Source organism: Thalassophryne amazonica, chromosome 11 (genome assembly GCF_902500255.1).
Source record: "Thalassophryne amazonica chromosome 11, fThaAma1.1, whole genome shotgun sequence".
Lineage (NCBI taxonomy): Eukaryota > Metazoa > Chordata > Actinopteri > Batrachoidiformes > Batrachoididae > Thalassophryne > Thalassophryne amazonica.
In genome coordinates, this window is record NC_047113.1 from 52282557 (window position 1) to 52300815 (window position 18259).

General features: G+C 41.9%; 1 protein-coding gene across 3 annotated transcripts in view; it reads left to right on the top strand.

Moving 5' to 3' along the window:
* The window catches only part of fgf13a (fibroblast growth factor 13a), a 322215-nt gene extending 310648 nt beyond the window's left edge, over window positions 1-11567 (top strand). For all 3 annotated transcript variants that reach the window (XM_034181666.1, XM_034181668.1, XM_034181667.1), the window contains one exon: window positions 9688-11567. In XM_034181666.1, coding sequence (XP_034037557.1) covers window positions 9688-9824 — 137 coding nt within the window. In that variant the 3' untranslated portion in view covers window positions 9825-11567. The remainder of the gene's footprint in view (window positions 1-9687) is intronic.
* Window positions 11568-18259: the final 6692 nt, after the last annotated feature.

Consider the following 18259-nt stretch of genomic DNA (forward strand, 5'->3'; position numbering starts at 1 on the left):
AAGTATAACTCAAAGTTCTTGTTCGACATGGTGGCAACACTTATTGATGGACAGCCACCTGTAGTTCACTCTCCTTTTACGGCACAAGATTTCCTGGATTACTTTGAGAAGAAAATTGAAGACATTAGGTTAAACATATCCCAGTGTGCCTTAACCCAGCCACTACACCCTGCTATTGAGGTGGGCGCCATTACTGAGGTATTACCGAGATTTACAGAATTTGATAGTATGTCACTAGGCATGCTGACGAAACTCATAATGTCAACAAAAAGCACAACCTGTTTATTTGATCCTATACCAACAAAACTGTTTAAGGACCTGTGGCCTACTCTTGGGCTGACTATGATGGAAATTATTCATCTTTCTTTAACTTCTGGATCTGTTCCTAAATGTTTCAAATCTGCAGTGATTAAACCATTACTTAAGAAACCTAATCTTGACCCTAGTGTATTGACAAACTTTTGGCCAATATCACATCTATAATTTTACTCTAAAATTCTGGAAAAAGTGGTGTCACGGCAGCTCGTGGACTATCATACTGAGCAGACTAAAAGCAGACTCCAGTGGCTCAAAGATATGAGCCACTGGAGTCTGCTTTTAGAAAATATTCCACAGAGACGGCTCTCACTAAAGTGGTGAATGATCTTCTGCTTACAATGGATTCGGCCACCACTACGGTTCGGGTGCTGTTAGATCTCAGTGCTGCATTTGATACTGTGGAGCATCATATTCTACTTGATAGGCTGGAAAATAATTTTGGGATTACTGGGAGTGCCCTTGCATGGCTGACGTCATACTTGACCAGTCGTTCTCACTGTGTTTTGTACAGTAACACTACCTCTAACCTTAGTGGCATGAAATTTGGGGTTCCACAGGGGTCCGTCCTAGGCCCCCTGCTTTTCTTCCTTTACATAGCACCCCTTGGGCACATACTGCAATGTTTTGGGATTACCTTTCACTGCTTTGCTGATGATATTCATTTATACATAAGGATTAAACAACGAGAAGCCGTGAATTATGCGGTTTGAACGCGAAGTAACACCCCGATAATTCATTTTATTAGGAAACAGAGCTTGCTGCGGCCTCAACTTTACCTAAATGCTGGGTCTTTTAGTGAAGCTTAAGACTAGTGGCTGGCGATCACCTTAGTATTTCCTGTTTTTCTTGTTGTTTAATGCTGGCAAATTATTTTGTATTTCTTGTCTTTCTGATGCCTGATTCTGTTTTTTTTCCTCTCTGTTTAAGGTGCAGCTCTATCCAGAGAAGGGAGTTGTATTTGTGCTGGAGACCCTCCTTTCCTGTGCACCAACAGCATTTCCTGTATATTCATTTTGTGAATTGTTTCTGTGAATTGTTTTGTAATTTATGTCTGTACCCCTTTGAGTCTGGTCTGCTTGAGGTTTCTTCCTCAGATGGAGTTTTTCCTTACCACTGTTGCTCTGGGGGTTAGTAAGGTTAGACCTTACTTGTGTGAAGCGCCTTGAGGTAGCTCTGTTGTGATTTGGCACTGTATAAATGAAAATAAATTGAAAATTGAAATTGAAAATAACTACAAGTATACATTTTTATGTCTCATTAATGATATATATTCACATGGCTATCATCCAAAATCACTATAAGTTTTCAGTTCCAATCAACAGGTTATCGAGCAGGTGTCAGACACAATTTAAAAGAAACAGCCAGAGAATTAATGTTTGTGTTGTGCTGCAGGAGAATAGAGAAAATAACAAGGTGGCTCACAGCTATATAAGGCAACTGTATTTGAAGAAACATACATTTTAACAAATATCTTATAATCAGTGTTGCCACAGTTACTTTGAAAAAGTAATCCAATTACTGATTACTGATTACTCCTTGAAAAAGTAACTTAGTTACTTTACTGATTACTCAATTGTAAAAGTAACTAAGTTAGATTACTAGTTACTTTTTTAGTTACTTTCCCCAGCTGCCGACAACAACCCATGTCAACATGACAATGATACCTGTTTTGCCAAAACTCACTTTATAGTCACCCTTTCTTGACTTCAATGAAAACAAATACTTGTTTTATAAAAAGTAAAATAAAGACCTCTTTCTTGACCTCATATTTAACTGTTGACAGCACTGTAACAGTAAAACTTGCAATTTCAAACCTACATTGTTTATAAATGTAACTATTAAATTCTAACATTTTTCTAACATTTAAATTCTCTAAACATTTTACTTGTCAAAATTATTATTATTTTAAGCAGTATTAGTAGTTGTAGTACAAAACGGCTTCAAAACTGGACCTTTAATCTAGGGGTGTTGTGGGGAGGGGGGGCACATCCTTGCCCCACGCCCCCATTCCATCTGGATTCGCCCCTGCTTTGGCATTTGAGCACAAAGAATGGATAACATTTATTTATGCAGAAAACAGGACCAGATTTACAGGTAAGAAAGTTTTATTGCGTTTTCACATCATGTGGTCCTCAGAAAGAGTTTAGGTGCATTTGAGTGGAAAACAGTGTTAGTTGTTGACGCGTCGCGGAGGATCAGCTGTTTTTAACGAGACGATACAGAGCGGCTCAGCTCAGAATTCTAAATAAAGGAGGGAAAAAAGTATAAAAATGTCTTTGTAAAGCTCAGTGCAGGTGTGCTGATCACCGCCCTTTAAGAGGTGAGGACGAGTCGAGCAGCTGCAAAAAAACGTGGATGAAAAGCTCACAGCTCACTGAAAGTGGGCAGTTCAGTCGAACCCCGACCTCCTGCCCACAGACCAAGTTTAATGCTGCTATCGACCCACAATGAAAAATAATAGTAACGCACAGTGACATGGAGAAGTAACTTTAATCTGATTACTGATTTGGAAAGATTAACGCGTTAGATTACTCGTTACTAAAAAAAGTGGTCAGATTAGAGTAACGCGTTACCGGCATCACTGCTTATAATTAAGATGTGAAACATTCATGCTATTTTTCACAAAATGTAAATTTATGAAATGCACAAAGAATTCCATATGGGCCTACTGCTTTGCAAAGAGTTTTACAGTCAAAAGCAAGAAAAACAAGGAACGAGAGGAAATAAAGTAGAATTTATTCCAGTCGCTCACAGCAGAGGCAGCGGTGTTACAAGGCACCAATTAAGAAGCCGTGGCAGTGGCATCTCCTCCAGCCATTACTCACTGCTGTTCTGTTTCCAGCCTATGAGCCTCAATCCACAGCCACTCATATTCCTTCTTCCCCAGATGGTTTTTGCAAGTTCAGTTCATGTCATTCAAGTTGAAACATGAAAATCCTCTTAGAAATCATTTTTCTAAAAGTTTCCAGTACCTCAAAGAGCTGCCTTTATGTGTGTGTAGTCTGTCACGTGTTGTGAATCAGTCACTGGGGAGAAAAAAGGGAATTTCTGTGGAGAAATTAAAAGGAAAATAGTTAAATTGAAGCCGTTATTTGTACAGCTGTGTAAAATTGAATATAGAGGTCCGGCTTTATTGTGGATGTCACCTGCACACCCATTAGAATTCATGAAATACATTCATTATCAGATCTGGTGCCAATCCTCGGCAATTTGCAATTGATGTGTGTGACTGAATGACTGCTGTGGAAGAAAAAATGCTGTGCTAAGTGATGTGTCCAAAGGATTAGGTTTGCTGTTTCAGCCACAGGCTCCCTGAGGAATGAACATAGCATTCTAGGAAAAAGGATGTTGACAACATCCTGAAACCAAAGACTGAACATCAGATTACTGATATTTCTTCTGAAAAGTGGCTGCTGAGAGGCAAACCAGAGGACCAGTGGTGCATACGCAGCAGGTCTACAGCACCAGTGTCTCCTGAATTTATATTGCTATGCTATGGACACAGGTTTTTTTTTTTGGGGGGGGGGAGGACACAACAAAAACACCTCATCTGCAGTGCAATCGTGGGTCTGCAGTTCTTAGGGCCCCTTCACACATAGTGCGAAGTTTGGATGAAGTGCACACTTAGTGTGCAGGAATCGTGTGCAAACCATGTAATGTCATCCCTGCCTCTAACACCTCCTACACCTGTTGCTGCAACTCTTTGCGCACATAAGTGCCTAAAAGACAAAATGTGCGCTGTGCAAAACCCATCACACACTCTCGCAACAGGTGCCGGCCGACTTCCAAGTGACACACACGAACATCTAACACCACTCGCATGGCACTTAGAAAATGTGTGGCCAGTTGCACTCTTGGTATGATTACAGATTGCAGGCAACTACTGTCATACTGCTGTGAATTTGTCTAAGTTTCCCACGAGTGTGACTTTACAAGACACACACCTACTGTGTTTGGACAGTCATGGACTAACAACTGTCCGCTGTGAGGCACGTGTGTCTGATTGCTGTATTTACGTGGACACAAATAAAAACATATCGCCATGGTGGTGACAAGCTGCAGCAAGCGAGCAGACACTGACAGCCCCTCAGGTTGAAATGGACCTTCAGATCAGAACACGCAGCGGGCTCTTTTCTACATGATACAGTGTCTGTGCTGTGGCGCACCATCCACAAGACACGCGTGTCGGACAGAACACGACAGAAAACAAAGCCCCCCCTCCAGGGACCATGGCTGGAATGTTGGCTGGGAACAAAAAACACCTCCTGCAGCTTCAGCTCCTTGCGCTGACGATCCAGCTGGGAAAGGCCCGTCTCCAGGAGCTGTGCGTTACTGTGCTCTGACGACAGCTCCATCATCAGCTGCTCCACCTGCAATGTTATTTTCTTCATGCAGTCATTGATCATCTCAATGTTGAGCCTCTCCAGCTCTTCCCTCAGCTGAATAACGCACGCCTCCAGCCGCCTCTTCTCTGTCAACAGGGAACTCCGTGCCGAGACCATCACTCTCATCCTGGAGCTCATCCTTTCCCACCCTGGGCCTGTCTGGAGCAGACTGCTCCGCAGCTGACACTCCAGTGCAGAGATGTCCTTTGTTGACTTTAATGGTCTTGCCCTCTGTTTCATTTAGCAAACCTGTTAGAGTCTCCACCTCTGACTGCATCTTTGCGTTCATTCCTGTTGACTCTTACTTTAGTTGTTCACTTTGCATAATTTTGGCCAGGAGTTCTTGAACCTGTGCACTCAGCCTTCTTCCGACTGTGTGTTAAAGTCTGCTTAGTCATAAAACAAAAAAAAAAAACACAAACAACCATACCAACCCCCCCTCCCCAGAGGACCATCCCATCAAACCCCGGGAAGAGGAGAAAAGAAAAAACACAACCCAAACTTAAGCTTGCAAACAAAAAAACTCTTACACCCCCCCCCCCCCCCCCCCCGGACGACATGTAGGGACCAACACCCCCCAGAGGACATCCTGCCAGCTCCAGGAGTAATAACCACAGCCGAGGTCCCTCTGGGATCCAAAGTCACCTACGGGGACTCCCAGCGCCTCCCAGAGGACCGTTCCATCAAACCCCAGGAGACACCCCCCCCCCCCATGACTAACAGACCAGCCCCGGCCGTCTACGGCTAGATGGACCCACAGCCCTTTCCCCCCCAGAGGACACCACAGTCACACCCTGAGGGTGGAAACTGGGGGGAAAAAAAAACATACAAACAAAACAACAACCCCAACCCCACCCCCTCAGCGCAGTGGAAACTGGAAGTACGTCCAGTGTCACCATCCACGACTATACCCCAAAAGTCAACCGGGAGGAGTGGAACAGCGGTAATGGCGTACGGCACAAGACGGCGCCACCCCTCTGACTTTTAAACCAGCCACCAGCTGCGGGTATATTCCACTGCCCCAAACCTCAGCTACGCCGATGGCGTACGGCTCAAAGGCGCGCTGAAGCCGGAGGTGGAACAGGGAATCAACAAAAAAAAAACAACACCCCGAACCCCCCCCCCCGGATGCAGAGGTCACCTGGGAAACGCCCAGCACAACCAAACTGCACCACCCCAGCAACGCCGACAACCTACGGCTCACACGGCTGGGGCCAGAGGAGAAGACAGAAGACAGGGAAGTAAAAAAAATAAAAAATACCCCAAACCCCCCCCCCCCCCTCCCGGGTGCAGAAGTTACCTGGGAAACGCCCAGCATAACCAAACTGCACCACTCCAGCAACGCCGACAACGTAGGGCTCACACGGCTGGAGCCAGAGGAGAAGAGAGGGCACAACCAAACTGCACCACTCCAGCAACGCCGACAACGTACGGCTCACACGGCTGGAGCCAGAGGAGAAGAGAGGGCACAACAAAAACAAAAAAAAGAAAAAAGAAAAAACAACCCAATTACCCCCCCATCACCCCCCAGAGGACCGTCCCATCAAACCCTGGGAGGTGAAACCAAAAGAAATAAAAAAGAAAGACTAACAGACTAACATAAAGTCACCTGGGTCAAACTATGCTCCAGACAGCCTGCATTTTCAACTCCACCAGACCACAGACAGTGCTTTAAAACCCACAAAAACAACAAATTAACCCCTGATAAAAACACCTCATACTAAAACAAGAAACAGATAATAGACCAATAAAAAAAACTAACATTGGCCTACGTCGTCAAGTGCAAAGAATGGAAAAACATTGTGTTTTCCATCCTTTGAACCTGAACGGTAATGTGACTCTGTCACCAACAGAGGGAGCCAAAGTGCCAAATAAGAAAATCCCCGTGGTAACAGAGTAAAAACCCATTCACACTGCTGTAAATAACAGCAGGTTATAACAAACAGCTTAAAGTGCAAACTAAATACCACCGGGGCTGCTACAACAGGCGTCGGAGCCAGCTGCACAGGAGGAGACAGGGCTACAGCCGTAACAGCGGGGTGCGACACGACCCAAGCTGTAAACTCCACCATGCGCGCACCAACGCGCACAACCCGGGCGGAGAGCACCCGCAACTGATCCCGGATCAACTCCAACATCTGCTGCAGCCTTCCCGGCAAAAATACCGTCTCTGCTTCCGCTGGTCCATTGTTAAATGGCCAGAGACTACTGTTATGTTTCGGACGCGGTCGGAGCACCGACCCAGCGTTTGAAAGGACCCAGCATAAAATAAGCAGAGCACGGTTCAAAGGATAACAGAATTTAATAAACATAACAGTGAGATGCAGTGCTAAACAACTAAAAAAGTCCGCGGTCTGGTGAGGTGGAAACACGGCGCACTCTTAACAGCGCAAACGGTCCGGAGCCACAGCAGTTCGGACCCAGGGACCCCGCCGACACCCCCCAGGTGGCCGCGACAAACCGAGTCTGTGAAGAAAGAAAACATGAGGTGAGTCCAACTCCACACAGAGAGACACAACTCAAAGGTGCACGCAATCAGCAAACACTTCCTGGCTTAAAGCTATACATCAGCTTCTCACCCTGCAGGCACGGAACAACTCAGTTCAAATCTCCACTGCAGCAGAAGCTGATTAGACAATTAGCATAACGTGGCAGCTCAATAACACAAGGTGTGAGGGACACCAAATCCACTGTCATTACTTCATAAAAGTCACCAAAACCAAATTACCTCAGGAAGTGTGCTGAAGAGCGTGAGACCTCACCCAATCCTCCTTCACAGACTGTGGCGTCAAACCTGGAGCGGTCTCTGCGTCCGTGATGGTGAGATTGTTCTCCTGACGTCGATCTCACACGTCTGCTCACAAGGTCGAGTCTCTGGCAATCACACACTCTGCATTCAAGGTTTAAATGCAGCAATCTCTGATCAAGACAAAATACACCACAGCTGTGAGTCCTGATGACCTGCATGTGAAAACAAGCCTCAGGTGTTCAGGGTGAGGTCCTAATGCTCAGCCACTCAGTCCTGAATGCATACCACCTGGTGGGAGAAACAGAAAACAAAACCCAAGCCAGCCAAACACCCCAGCCCACAACATTTCCCTTCTGAGCATTTCTCCTCTCATGTCTTTGGCATTCCAGCTGATGATGATGGTTTCTTCCCCCACAATGAAAAACGTAAAACCCCTATATTGTTGTCATAGTTACCATCTTTTTTTTTTTTTTTTCTTATTGGTCCCATGCATACAGATGATTTGTGATGTGTTCTGGACAGCAGATCCTAATTGGATTTGAATGTCATCAATGGAGCCACATATTAAAGCCTAGTGGAAATGTAATCAGGTTAAAATCATATCTAGACACAATCTGCATATGAGATACATGTAAATGAAGCCCATGATATAGATCGAGATATGATTTTAACCTGGTCACACCTGATTATGGTGCTGAGAGTTATCCAGAAGAGATAATGCAGTTTAGCTCAACCAGTTACAGAAAAGGGTTGCCATTACAAAAGCAATGAAAACATAAATAAGGCATCATGGCGATCATATGTCATATCATACTGGAACACCAGTATCAGGAGATTCCAGTACTAATCCATTACCTTTCCCTCTTCTTAAAATAATTAATCTGTTAATACAGACACTGTACATTTATCTGCTGATAACAGTCCATAATTCTGGATCACTCACCCCTATTTGATATCACCGACAGAGCTGTATGTAGACCGGAAACACATTGACATTTACACTGTTGTTCAATGTGGTTGCATTGCATCCATTATAATCCAGAAGTGGTTTGGACAGATGGGTTACAATCCATCTTCAATGCTTTTTGTGCTTCTATCTACATTATTCTTTATGTAGTTTCTATTTTTCCATTTCAGTTTGTTCACTCAAAACATATTTTAATGACAGGTGCAAATGGGGTCAGTCATAACACAGCTGTCAACACTCATGTGGTTTCTTTTCAAAGTGTTCCCCTATTTATCCTGCTTCTGTTTATACAGCCCTGTGAGTAGACATAGTTATTAGGGATTACCTAGCTCTCTATTTGGCTCTATGTTTGGGAAAAAATCCCTGTCAAACTCAAAAATTGCTAAGGGAAAAATCCTTAATCCTGGTCCTAGCGTGCAGTTGTGCGCCTTACATAGCATTGTCTGTGTGTGTATGAATGGATGAATGTGAAACATTATTGAAAAGTGATGTGAGTTTCTAATTCAAATGGAAATAAACTATAGAAATGCAGTCCATTTAACAATGGACTGAATGAACTGAAGTTCTGATTGCACAGTTTACACAGTATGCACACACACCACACAAGGTTTCTATGCTAGCGATCACATTTATACACGTCTCAGTTTTTAAAGAGTATTTTCTCCACAAATGCTGCTTTTAAAGGGTATTTTTCATGCATTGAACAACATTTTAAAGGGCAATTCTCAGGATCTTATGTGTAAAGATTCATGATCTATATGTTGATCTATATGTTTTCAGGAGTCCTGAGACACTTGTGACATCACATGGTCAGATAATTGAAATTACATAAATTTTATAGACTAAATCTTTGATTACTTTTTATTTCTTGACTACATACTAAAAACTAATGATCTGATACAGAGTGTTCTGGAGATCACACACAGTTGCTGATACTAAATTGCCAATGCAGTTCAACTTGAGTCTGCATGATGGATCTTCTTAAAATATGGCCTACTGCTTCACTTTTGTCTTTGTCAGTAAATACTTAATTTTAATCATAATTTTATGTCCATTGTGAATTAATAAAAACAAAACAAAACAAACAAAAAAAAAAACCACTTTTTCTCTGTTGGATGACTCTTTCAAATTTGCTAAAATGCTTTATCTCAGCCTAAATCAGTGCAAACCACTGGTTTCTCCCTAACACATTTAGTGGCAATTTGACATTTTTCTCATATTTACAGAATGTCAGTTTGACTGACCTGCAACTCTTCTGTCTTCTACAGTGGCCATGTACAGAGAGCCTTCCCTCCACGACTTGACAGATTTCTCCCGTTCTGGCAGTGGCACACCCACTAAAAGCCGGAGTGCATCAGCTGTGCTCAACGGAGGCAAAGCCGTAAGCCAGAATGAGTCAACGTAGCCAATCCCGGGCCTGGGGCAGAACCACAAAACCTTACCTCCAGCAGAGCGTGAATCTAAGCAGACCTGTCTCTCCAATCAGCGGTTCAAGACTCACTACAACAAACCATAAACACACAATACCATCAATTAGACCCAATTAGGTAGTTTCCAAATCAACCCTTGTTTCTGTATCATCACACAATTTCTAACCATTCTTGATTTAAAACCCAAGTTTCAAATTTATTTAGATCCTGAAATTGAGTTCTTTGTTGCTGAAGATTGCATGCCAATTAGCTAATTTTATTTATTTATTTATTTCATAATATACTGCAGACAGTCACTTTTCTTTGTCTAATAAGCCACCAACATCACATCAAACAGGGAAGGAGACAGTTAGTAATAAAGGCAGCCAGCGATGATGCTGATCTACACGGCTGCGGTGGTAAAGTACAAGCCCTAACCTCTGTCTCATCCGTGCTTCTGTGAATTCAAAGCCTGTAAAGTCCTTGGTGTGGCACAGCCTGGTGCTGCCGGGACTGTGTCTGGCCAGACAGTAGCTCTCCTGCGTCTTCGTGCACATGCTCAGAGACAGCTCTATAGCATGGGAAAATGATGCCTATGTTCACTTGACCTAAAATACATGGAGGACAGTGTGGCTCTTGCAGTTTGTTTTTCTTTTTTTGTTCCAAGACAGATGCCACGGCTGCACCTTGATTTTGCTAATATTGTGAATTTGATGTCAGATGTTTTGTCCCCTCTCGTTCTCTTCCCCTGCCACTGTTCAGTATTTGTACTTTTGTTGGTATTTCTTCATTGAAAAGGTTTTCAGCAAACCAAAGACAGAATAAAAGAGTGTCCCTTTAAGCCGCTGAAACCGAGCCTTTCTAAAAAGGCAGAACTGGAATCTTTTTGCTTTATTGTACACTTTTGATGAAAGAAAATATTTTGCCGAAAACAGGAACAATAGAACACCAAGTGATTTTAAAATCTTTGCAGTTGGCAGCATGCTTGATGTCGTGCTTTTTGCTGATGTGCTTTACAAAGGAGGTACAATATGAAACAACTTTTCCCAGTCCCACCCCCTTCTGTTTCCGTTGTGTCCACTGTTTTTTGTCCTTCTGTTTTTTCCTCTTCTTGTGCTTGAATCATTCTTTAATCCCCCAGTCAGCCTTTTTTTCCCCTCTTCTACTGACTGACAAGTTTCACCATGAGAGTATGGCGCAAGACTCATCCCAGGATGGTTGTTATGTGTTTGAGTAATTTATTGTGGTAACTATTTTCTATAATTAAAAAAAAGGAATACTGTGGACTTTTAGGTGGCTTAACATTTTATAGGACACATCATATTTGTAAAAAAGAAAAAAAAAAGAACATATTCCCTCTCTTGCACAGGGCATGTACAAACACTATGTACAACTGGACCCAGTTTGTGGGCTATGTACTCTTCCCTTCAGCTATATAACTTCTTTCTGGTACATGCTTTTGGGGGCTTTTTTTTCTTGATTTCCTCCAGAGGTGGTTTGTATTAGATGAACCTATCTGTTGCATGGGCGAAAGAAGGGAATTATGGTCTAGAGCTGCATGACGTAGGCTATGTGTATTAACCCATGTTGGATAATGTGTTCCTAACTACCAGGCTAAATCTGATAAATAAAAAACAACATCTACAGGCAGACAGTGTGGCTGCCTGCTAACTTCCAGTTGTTTATTGTTTGTTGTATACACAAAAAAATGCACTGAATAAAATGTTTATATTAAGATATGCTTTTAAAATGTGTCAGACTTCATTTTTTGTCTTTTCACTTGCTTTATTTATACTGTACAAATAGTGAAAGACATCTGAACCAAGCATAAAACACCTGTAATAATATTAAAGATCACAGATTATGTAGCACCTAATATGTAGATCCTTGTCATTTGATTGGATTGTATGCCATAATTGCCATTAATTTTTTGTACCACTGTATCAAAAAATAGTCAACAGCGTGACTGACATTATTTTTAATGCAATTCAGTGCCATTTACACATTTTGGTTCCTTATGCTTTAGTTTATATAATGGCTAAATAGATCCTTGTCATTTGATTGGTGGTTTGTATGTCACGTGATATTAATCATTCATCCCATTTGTCATATAATTTTGGTTTCATTTAGTATGCAAACTTGGTTCCATAGATTTTGCATCATCACACACCACCGCGCACTCACATTAGTGTTGAGGGCACAGTGGCCTGACACAGTGCCCAGACTTGCTGGGTAATGGACTGGAAGGCTGGATGCACAGAGGGGGCTTGAGAGGTCCCGAGAAAGCAGTATTTGCCAGAGGCAGAGTCGCGCAGGCCGGATTGGCCACGCCGCAGCTTGGGGCTTGTGGGGAGCCACTGAGGCACAGCAGGCTCCGTCAGGGAGATGGGGCATCTCAGTCTCTCTACCAAGCTTTGGCGGACACCATAGGAGTGGGAAGGGCGTAAGTCTCTTTTCTCATGTTTATAGATTAATAAAATATCAAATGACAAAGATCTATTTTAGACACTATATAAAACAAATAATGAATGTTTTTTTTTTCATTCATTCAATGGAAAGAATACAGTATTTCATTCAGTGAAAGTTGGAATGTTCCATCTTTCACCTCATTAAACATTCTTATAATTTTTGTTCAAGGGAACATCTTTGAACTCATGCAAGTTTTGCTACCAATGTATGAACAGAAAACAGTTATTATTTATAAAATAATAAATGATAGCCTGTTTGTGTGAAAATGTATAGTTTTCTGAGCTAGGGGAAGCCAGGGCACAGTGAATCAGAAATGTTGTTTTGTGGCAGCATTAGATGATGATGATGAGATTTAGTGTCATTGTCATTACATGAGTGCACAACAATGAAATTACGTTTACACTCCAATTGCCTCAGACAAGATACAGCAATTAATCCACAATTATTTCTTGTTTACCGTAATAATGGCACACATCAGAATTAAAGACAACACATATACATTTGACATTGTTTATGTGCACTAAACTTGAAGCAGTCCGTCATCTGAATTGAGGCAAGTGGGTGAATGTTGCAGCAGGAGGGGCCCACGCCGCCCAGCTTGGGGAGTTGAATGCTGCAGCAGTAAAAAAAACAAAACAAAAAAAAACATGCTGCCTTTGAGGTGGCAGGGAGGAGACCAGGGTGAGGGGATTAATGCGACCGTCCTTGCTGGAGTCCCAAAATACAACTGTCATAATTTATGTTCAAACATGAAAACCGTTTATATACACAAATTATAGAAATAATTCATGAAAAAATAAATGCATAAGCAGGGGTGCACATAACTGGTACTCATGGTGCTTGTGCCTGCTGAAAATAAATGATGCATAGCAGAAAACAAAAGGGAAACATAAGAGGAAAGCAATGACAGATTGTAGGAAAAGTGTTTAGCACACACGAGCACAATGAGTACCAGTTATGTGCACCCCTGTGTATAAGCTTCAACAAGTAATATTTGTCATCCATTTGATACTGGGGCTTATTAAATCACTTTCTAGACTGATTCACTGTGCCCCGGGTGCATGTGACACCCATGAGTCATGTTATCAAATAGCTGATAGTCTGGAGAAGACATAAGACATGCTTATCAGTTGGACAGGGTAGTCTTCTAACTAATAACAATTTTTGGACCCCCTTTCCTCTGATGGGAGAAATAAATACAAAGACACTGACATCCAGAGAATTTACTATTGATAGGAAAAAAACTGACTTCACTTGCCACTTAATTTACCCTTAATGTGTCCAAAAACAAAACACTAATTTATAAGGGGGATGTCTTTATGCATAAAAAATTTGGCATAACTGCTGCAAATATATACGAGGTCTATTAGATAAGAAACTGACACTTTTATGATTTTTTTAAACTATATGGATTTGAATGACGTGCGATTACACCAATCATGCTTGAACCCTCGTGCGCATGCGTGAGTTTTTTCACGCGTTGGTGACGTCATTTCCCTGTGGGCAGGCCTTGAAACGGCGAGACGCTGCCCCCTTGAAGCGCAGATCGCCGTCAGGCGCCGTGGGCCGTCCTTAAAGCGACACTACCAGACCAAAATCTCTCATCAGCTGTTAAAATTTTTACCGAAAACCAGCTGAATTTATTGAATGGTGTCCACTCAGTTGTGCCTTACAGTTTTTGAAAAAAATTTTATCAAACAAAGCAGCAGTCTCTGAGCCATTCCTAAACAATGAAAAAACGACGAGAGGGTGGGCCACTCCTCACTCAAAGACTGCCCACAGGAGAATGACGTAACCGATAGGCGTGAAAAAACTCTCGCATGCCCACGAGGGTTCAAGCATGTCTGATGTAATCACACGTGATTCAAATCCATATGGTTTTTGAAAAAATAATAAGGTCGGATACTTTTCTAACAGACCTCATATGTAGTTTTGCAGATGTAGCTACTGATTCACTGTGCCCCGTGATTCACCGTGCCCCAGTTTCCCCTATAGCTCCTGGCACCTCTGTACAAGGAGGCCTGCAACTCCACCATCCGAGGGAAATGTGAAACAGACCTTTCCCAGGCATTGTTGCAAAGATAGATGCATCAGTATACGTAACTGTGGATTACATGGAAAAATAACTAAACTGTTTACTTTGTTCTACCCCCCCCCCCCCCCCCCACACACACACACACGGTTGCCAAGCGCCTTGGGGCAACTGTTTGTTGTGATTTGGCGCTATATAAAAAAATTGATTGATTGATTGATTGATAGTGTCATACTGTCACACCATTGAAAGTGACTAATGACAATATGTACAGTCAAGTGGGTTATATGTGCAACCTGCTTATGTAAGTCATGTCTGACTGTTATGCCCTTAATGTAAAGAAATACACTCAACTGGACATTAGATGTGTACTTTGTTGATTTAAGGCACAAACACTTTCTGATGACAGATTATATCAACACTGTAGCTTTGCAACTGACCACACACCCACATGGATGTAAGTGGTGTTGTGACTTAGTGGAAACAAACAAAAAAAATAAGACATTTGCGTCAGGTGGAAACTGGCAATGGCACTTGCATTGCTGTGTTTGCTTAATTATGGCGAGAGGAAAATCTGGGCCATAATCGCCATATCGCATGTAAGTACTCTATCCTGCCACAGCAGTTATCAAAATGACTGGAATGTGCAAGATGGATTTTAGTTGATGTTCAGTGTGGAATTAATAATTTTGCATGCTAAATACAACCAGCTTTCTTCTTTATCTAGAAGCTGTTGAGTACATAATTGAATGTGCATATCTTCCTATATGAGGATAATAACTGAGATTAACAAGTGTCTTAAATTTCAGGTTGGTCAACAAGCTGCTCATAGGGTTGCTTGGATTCTTCAGTCTGATCTTAGTTGGATTTGTAAGGCTTTAAATGTTTTGTGTGCACTACCTTCAGTCATGGCATTTTTGTTTTTCTTACCAAATACTGACCATGACATCAGTGGTTAATAAAAAACAGACTCATCTCTTTCCAAAGGATAAGTCATATTTCTGCCAAGGTTCACGCACTACACTCCCCTGCATCAGTGCTATTCATATTGAGAGAAGCTGCAGGCCATACAAGATTAAACTGCTTTTTGTATAATTAGCCTCATAGCCCAAGGAAACACTGTAACTGTTTGTTACTGTTTGTTTGTACAAAATACCTGTCAGAACAATTTAATGCAAAACGACATAGAAGACAGTGTATGTAATAACTATTTGGTGAGTCCGTTGCTGTGGAGTCAAGCTAAAAGTGGATTTTTAAGTGGTGGCACAACACCATGTTAATGTTCAAACTTATTTTAATAAGGTCACTTGGCCTCCGTTGTCAGAAAAAAAACATTTCCATAAATGAGAGCTTTTGTCTATGATCACTCTGCCCTTCCAGTCGCCCACCATGATCATCAGCAATGATACAAGGATTTAAGTGTCAAATTATGGCAAAAAGAACAAGAAAGTCAACCCAGCTGCAAATACTATTTGTTGTCTTACATCAATGTACAAATTTAGATCCTCTGTCCATGGTACTGAAAAGAACCTCTTCAGATAAAGAGGAATGTACAAGTACAAAATATTACATACATACACACATCTTCAACTGCTTATCTGGGATGGGGTCACAGGGTGTACACAATATTATGAAGGGAAAAGGCTTTGAAAAACATAATCTGTTAAGAATTGTAAATAAGGTCAAATTCTTTTTTTTTACGGTACAATATGGGGTTGTATCTTCCACCCGGTGTAAAACAGTGCACAGTAGTGTCATTACTAGTTTCTAAACAACACAGATGTCTTTTTACAATGGTGGACCAAAAATTGAATAACAATAAATAATTAAGTACAAAATATAGAAATAGAGCAACAATCAAACAAGTAAATAAACATACAAGTAATCAAAAGGCAGAAATTATTCGAATTCATGAAGAAAACTGATTTATTTACTTATGTAATCATATATTAATATATTTCTATATTTCCATATTTCATGTTCAGTGTCCATGTTCTTTAAGCAGCTGTGGTCAGGTGCAGTGCTGGTGCACAGCAATCGTGAGGCAACAGAAAGCCATTGCACCAGAGACCACAGGTTGTGGGATCGCTCCCTAACTGGTCCTTTCTGTGTGAAGTTTGCATGTTCTGAAATGATTTTTGTTTTAAATTAAATTAAACACAAATGATAAAATAACACTTCATGTTAACGTTGTTATTGCTTCACTTCATAGAGCTTTGGGTGGTTGCAAATGAGCTGGACACACCCCAAATGCACTTCAACTGTACGAAGTCTGTTAGAAAAGTATTGGACCTTTTTATTTTTTTCAAAAAGCTGATGGATTTGAATCACGTGTGCTTGCATGAGCAAACCTTGAACCTTTGTGCGCATGTGTGAACTTTTTCACGCCTGTCGATTGCATCATTTCCTGGTAAGCAGCCTTTGTGTGAGGTGTGTGTCGTGCGCTCGGCGGATTTTCATTTCAAGGAAAAATACAGAACGACTGGAGCAGCGCTGCATCAAATTTTGCCAGAAACTGGGCGACAGCCAGGTGGAAACCATTCAGATGATTCAGACGGCTTTCAGTGACTTTTCAGTTGTGTGACTATCCGAGAAATTGTGGAAGAGGTGGGCATGTCACAGCATGTCCTGTGAGACTTCAACACAAAGGCGCTTTTGCTCCACCGTTAGCAGCAGCATGAATTTCACAGCCACTCTTTTCATGGCCAAATCTTCTGTCACAGTGGAATGTACCGAAAAAGTGCTGATGTCCACCTCTTCCGCAATTTCTCGGATACTCACATGATGGTCCCGCATCACCACAGCGTTCACTTTGGAAATGATCTGGTCATTTCAGCATGTTGATGGCGACCGGAGCGTGGCTCGCTCTCCGCCGTTGTGTGGACGTCTTTAAACCGGTTGTACCACTCCTTAAATCTGTGTGATGCCCAAAGCATAGTCACCGAAAGCCGTCTGAATCTTCCCAATGGTTTCCACCTGGCTGTTGCCCAGTTTCTGCCAAAATTTGATGCGGCTCTGCTCCAGTCATTCCGTCTTTTTCCTTAAAATGAAAATCCGCCGAGCGCACTACACGTCCTCACACAAAGGCTGCTTACCAGAAAATGATGCAATCGACAGGCGTGAAAAAGTTCACGCATGCGCACGAAGGTTCAAGGTTTGCTCATGCAAGCACACGTGATTCAAATCCATCAGGTTTTTGCAAAAAATAAAAAGGTCTGATACTTTTCTAACAGACCTTGTACATTTAAGAATGTGTGCTATGCTAGATCATAAAAATGGGGCTGTTTTTGTGTCATATACAGGCCCGGATCCAGACCGGTTTGGCCCGACGCAGTTGCATCGGTCAATTTTTTACGCATCGTTCGTCATCGGTAAAAAAATAAAAAATAAAAATCTTGAATAATCCGGAATAGTGCCGAACGTGTCCCCACGGTGAACACAGCTTTGGTTTTGATGTCAACCTATAGTCTGTAAATTATACAGATTTTTACGAGTTTCAGAGTCATACATACGTACAAATAAAGTCGGATATTCAGAGTTTGGTCTGCAGCAGGTCTGTAATCAACCGTTTCTGCAGCGCGATTCCACTTTGAACCGTGAACCATTGAAGCAATGCTTCGATTCAATGACTCGTGGCTCTTTGATTCGCTGCTCTTCAGAAGCGGTAAGTCCGCTTCTTAACCCCTCGCAAAGCCATTAAAATATCATGAATCACTTTTGTGTGTATTAAAGTCACTAACTGGGACTCTTGTTTTGTTGCTGTCAAGAAACGAGAATCGTCCTCCGTTCTGTTGTCACACCTCAAAACGCTGAGCGGCTCTCTGCTGAGACAGAGTCCGGTTGGAATAACTTCAAAATGAATTGCCGCTTTAAATAAAATGACACCTCTTTCCAAACGTTGTAATACAGACAAGAAACTACAATCACTTA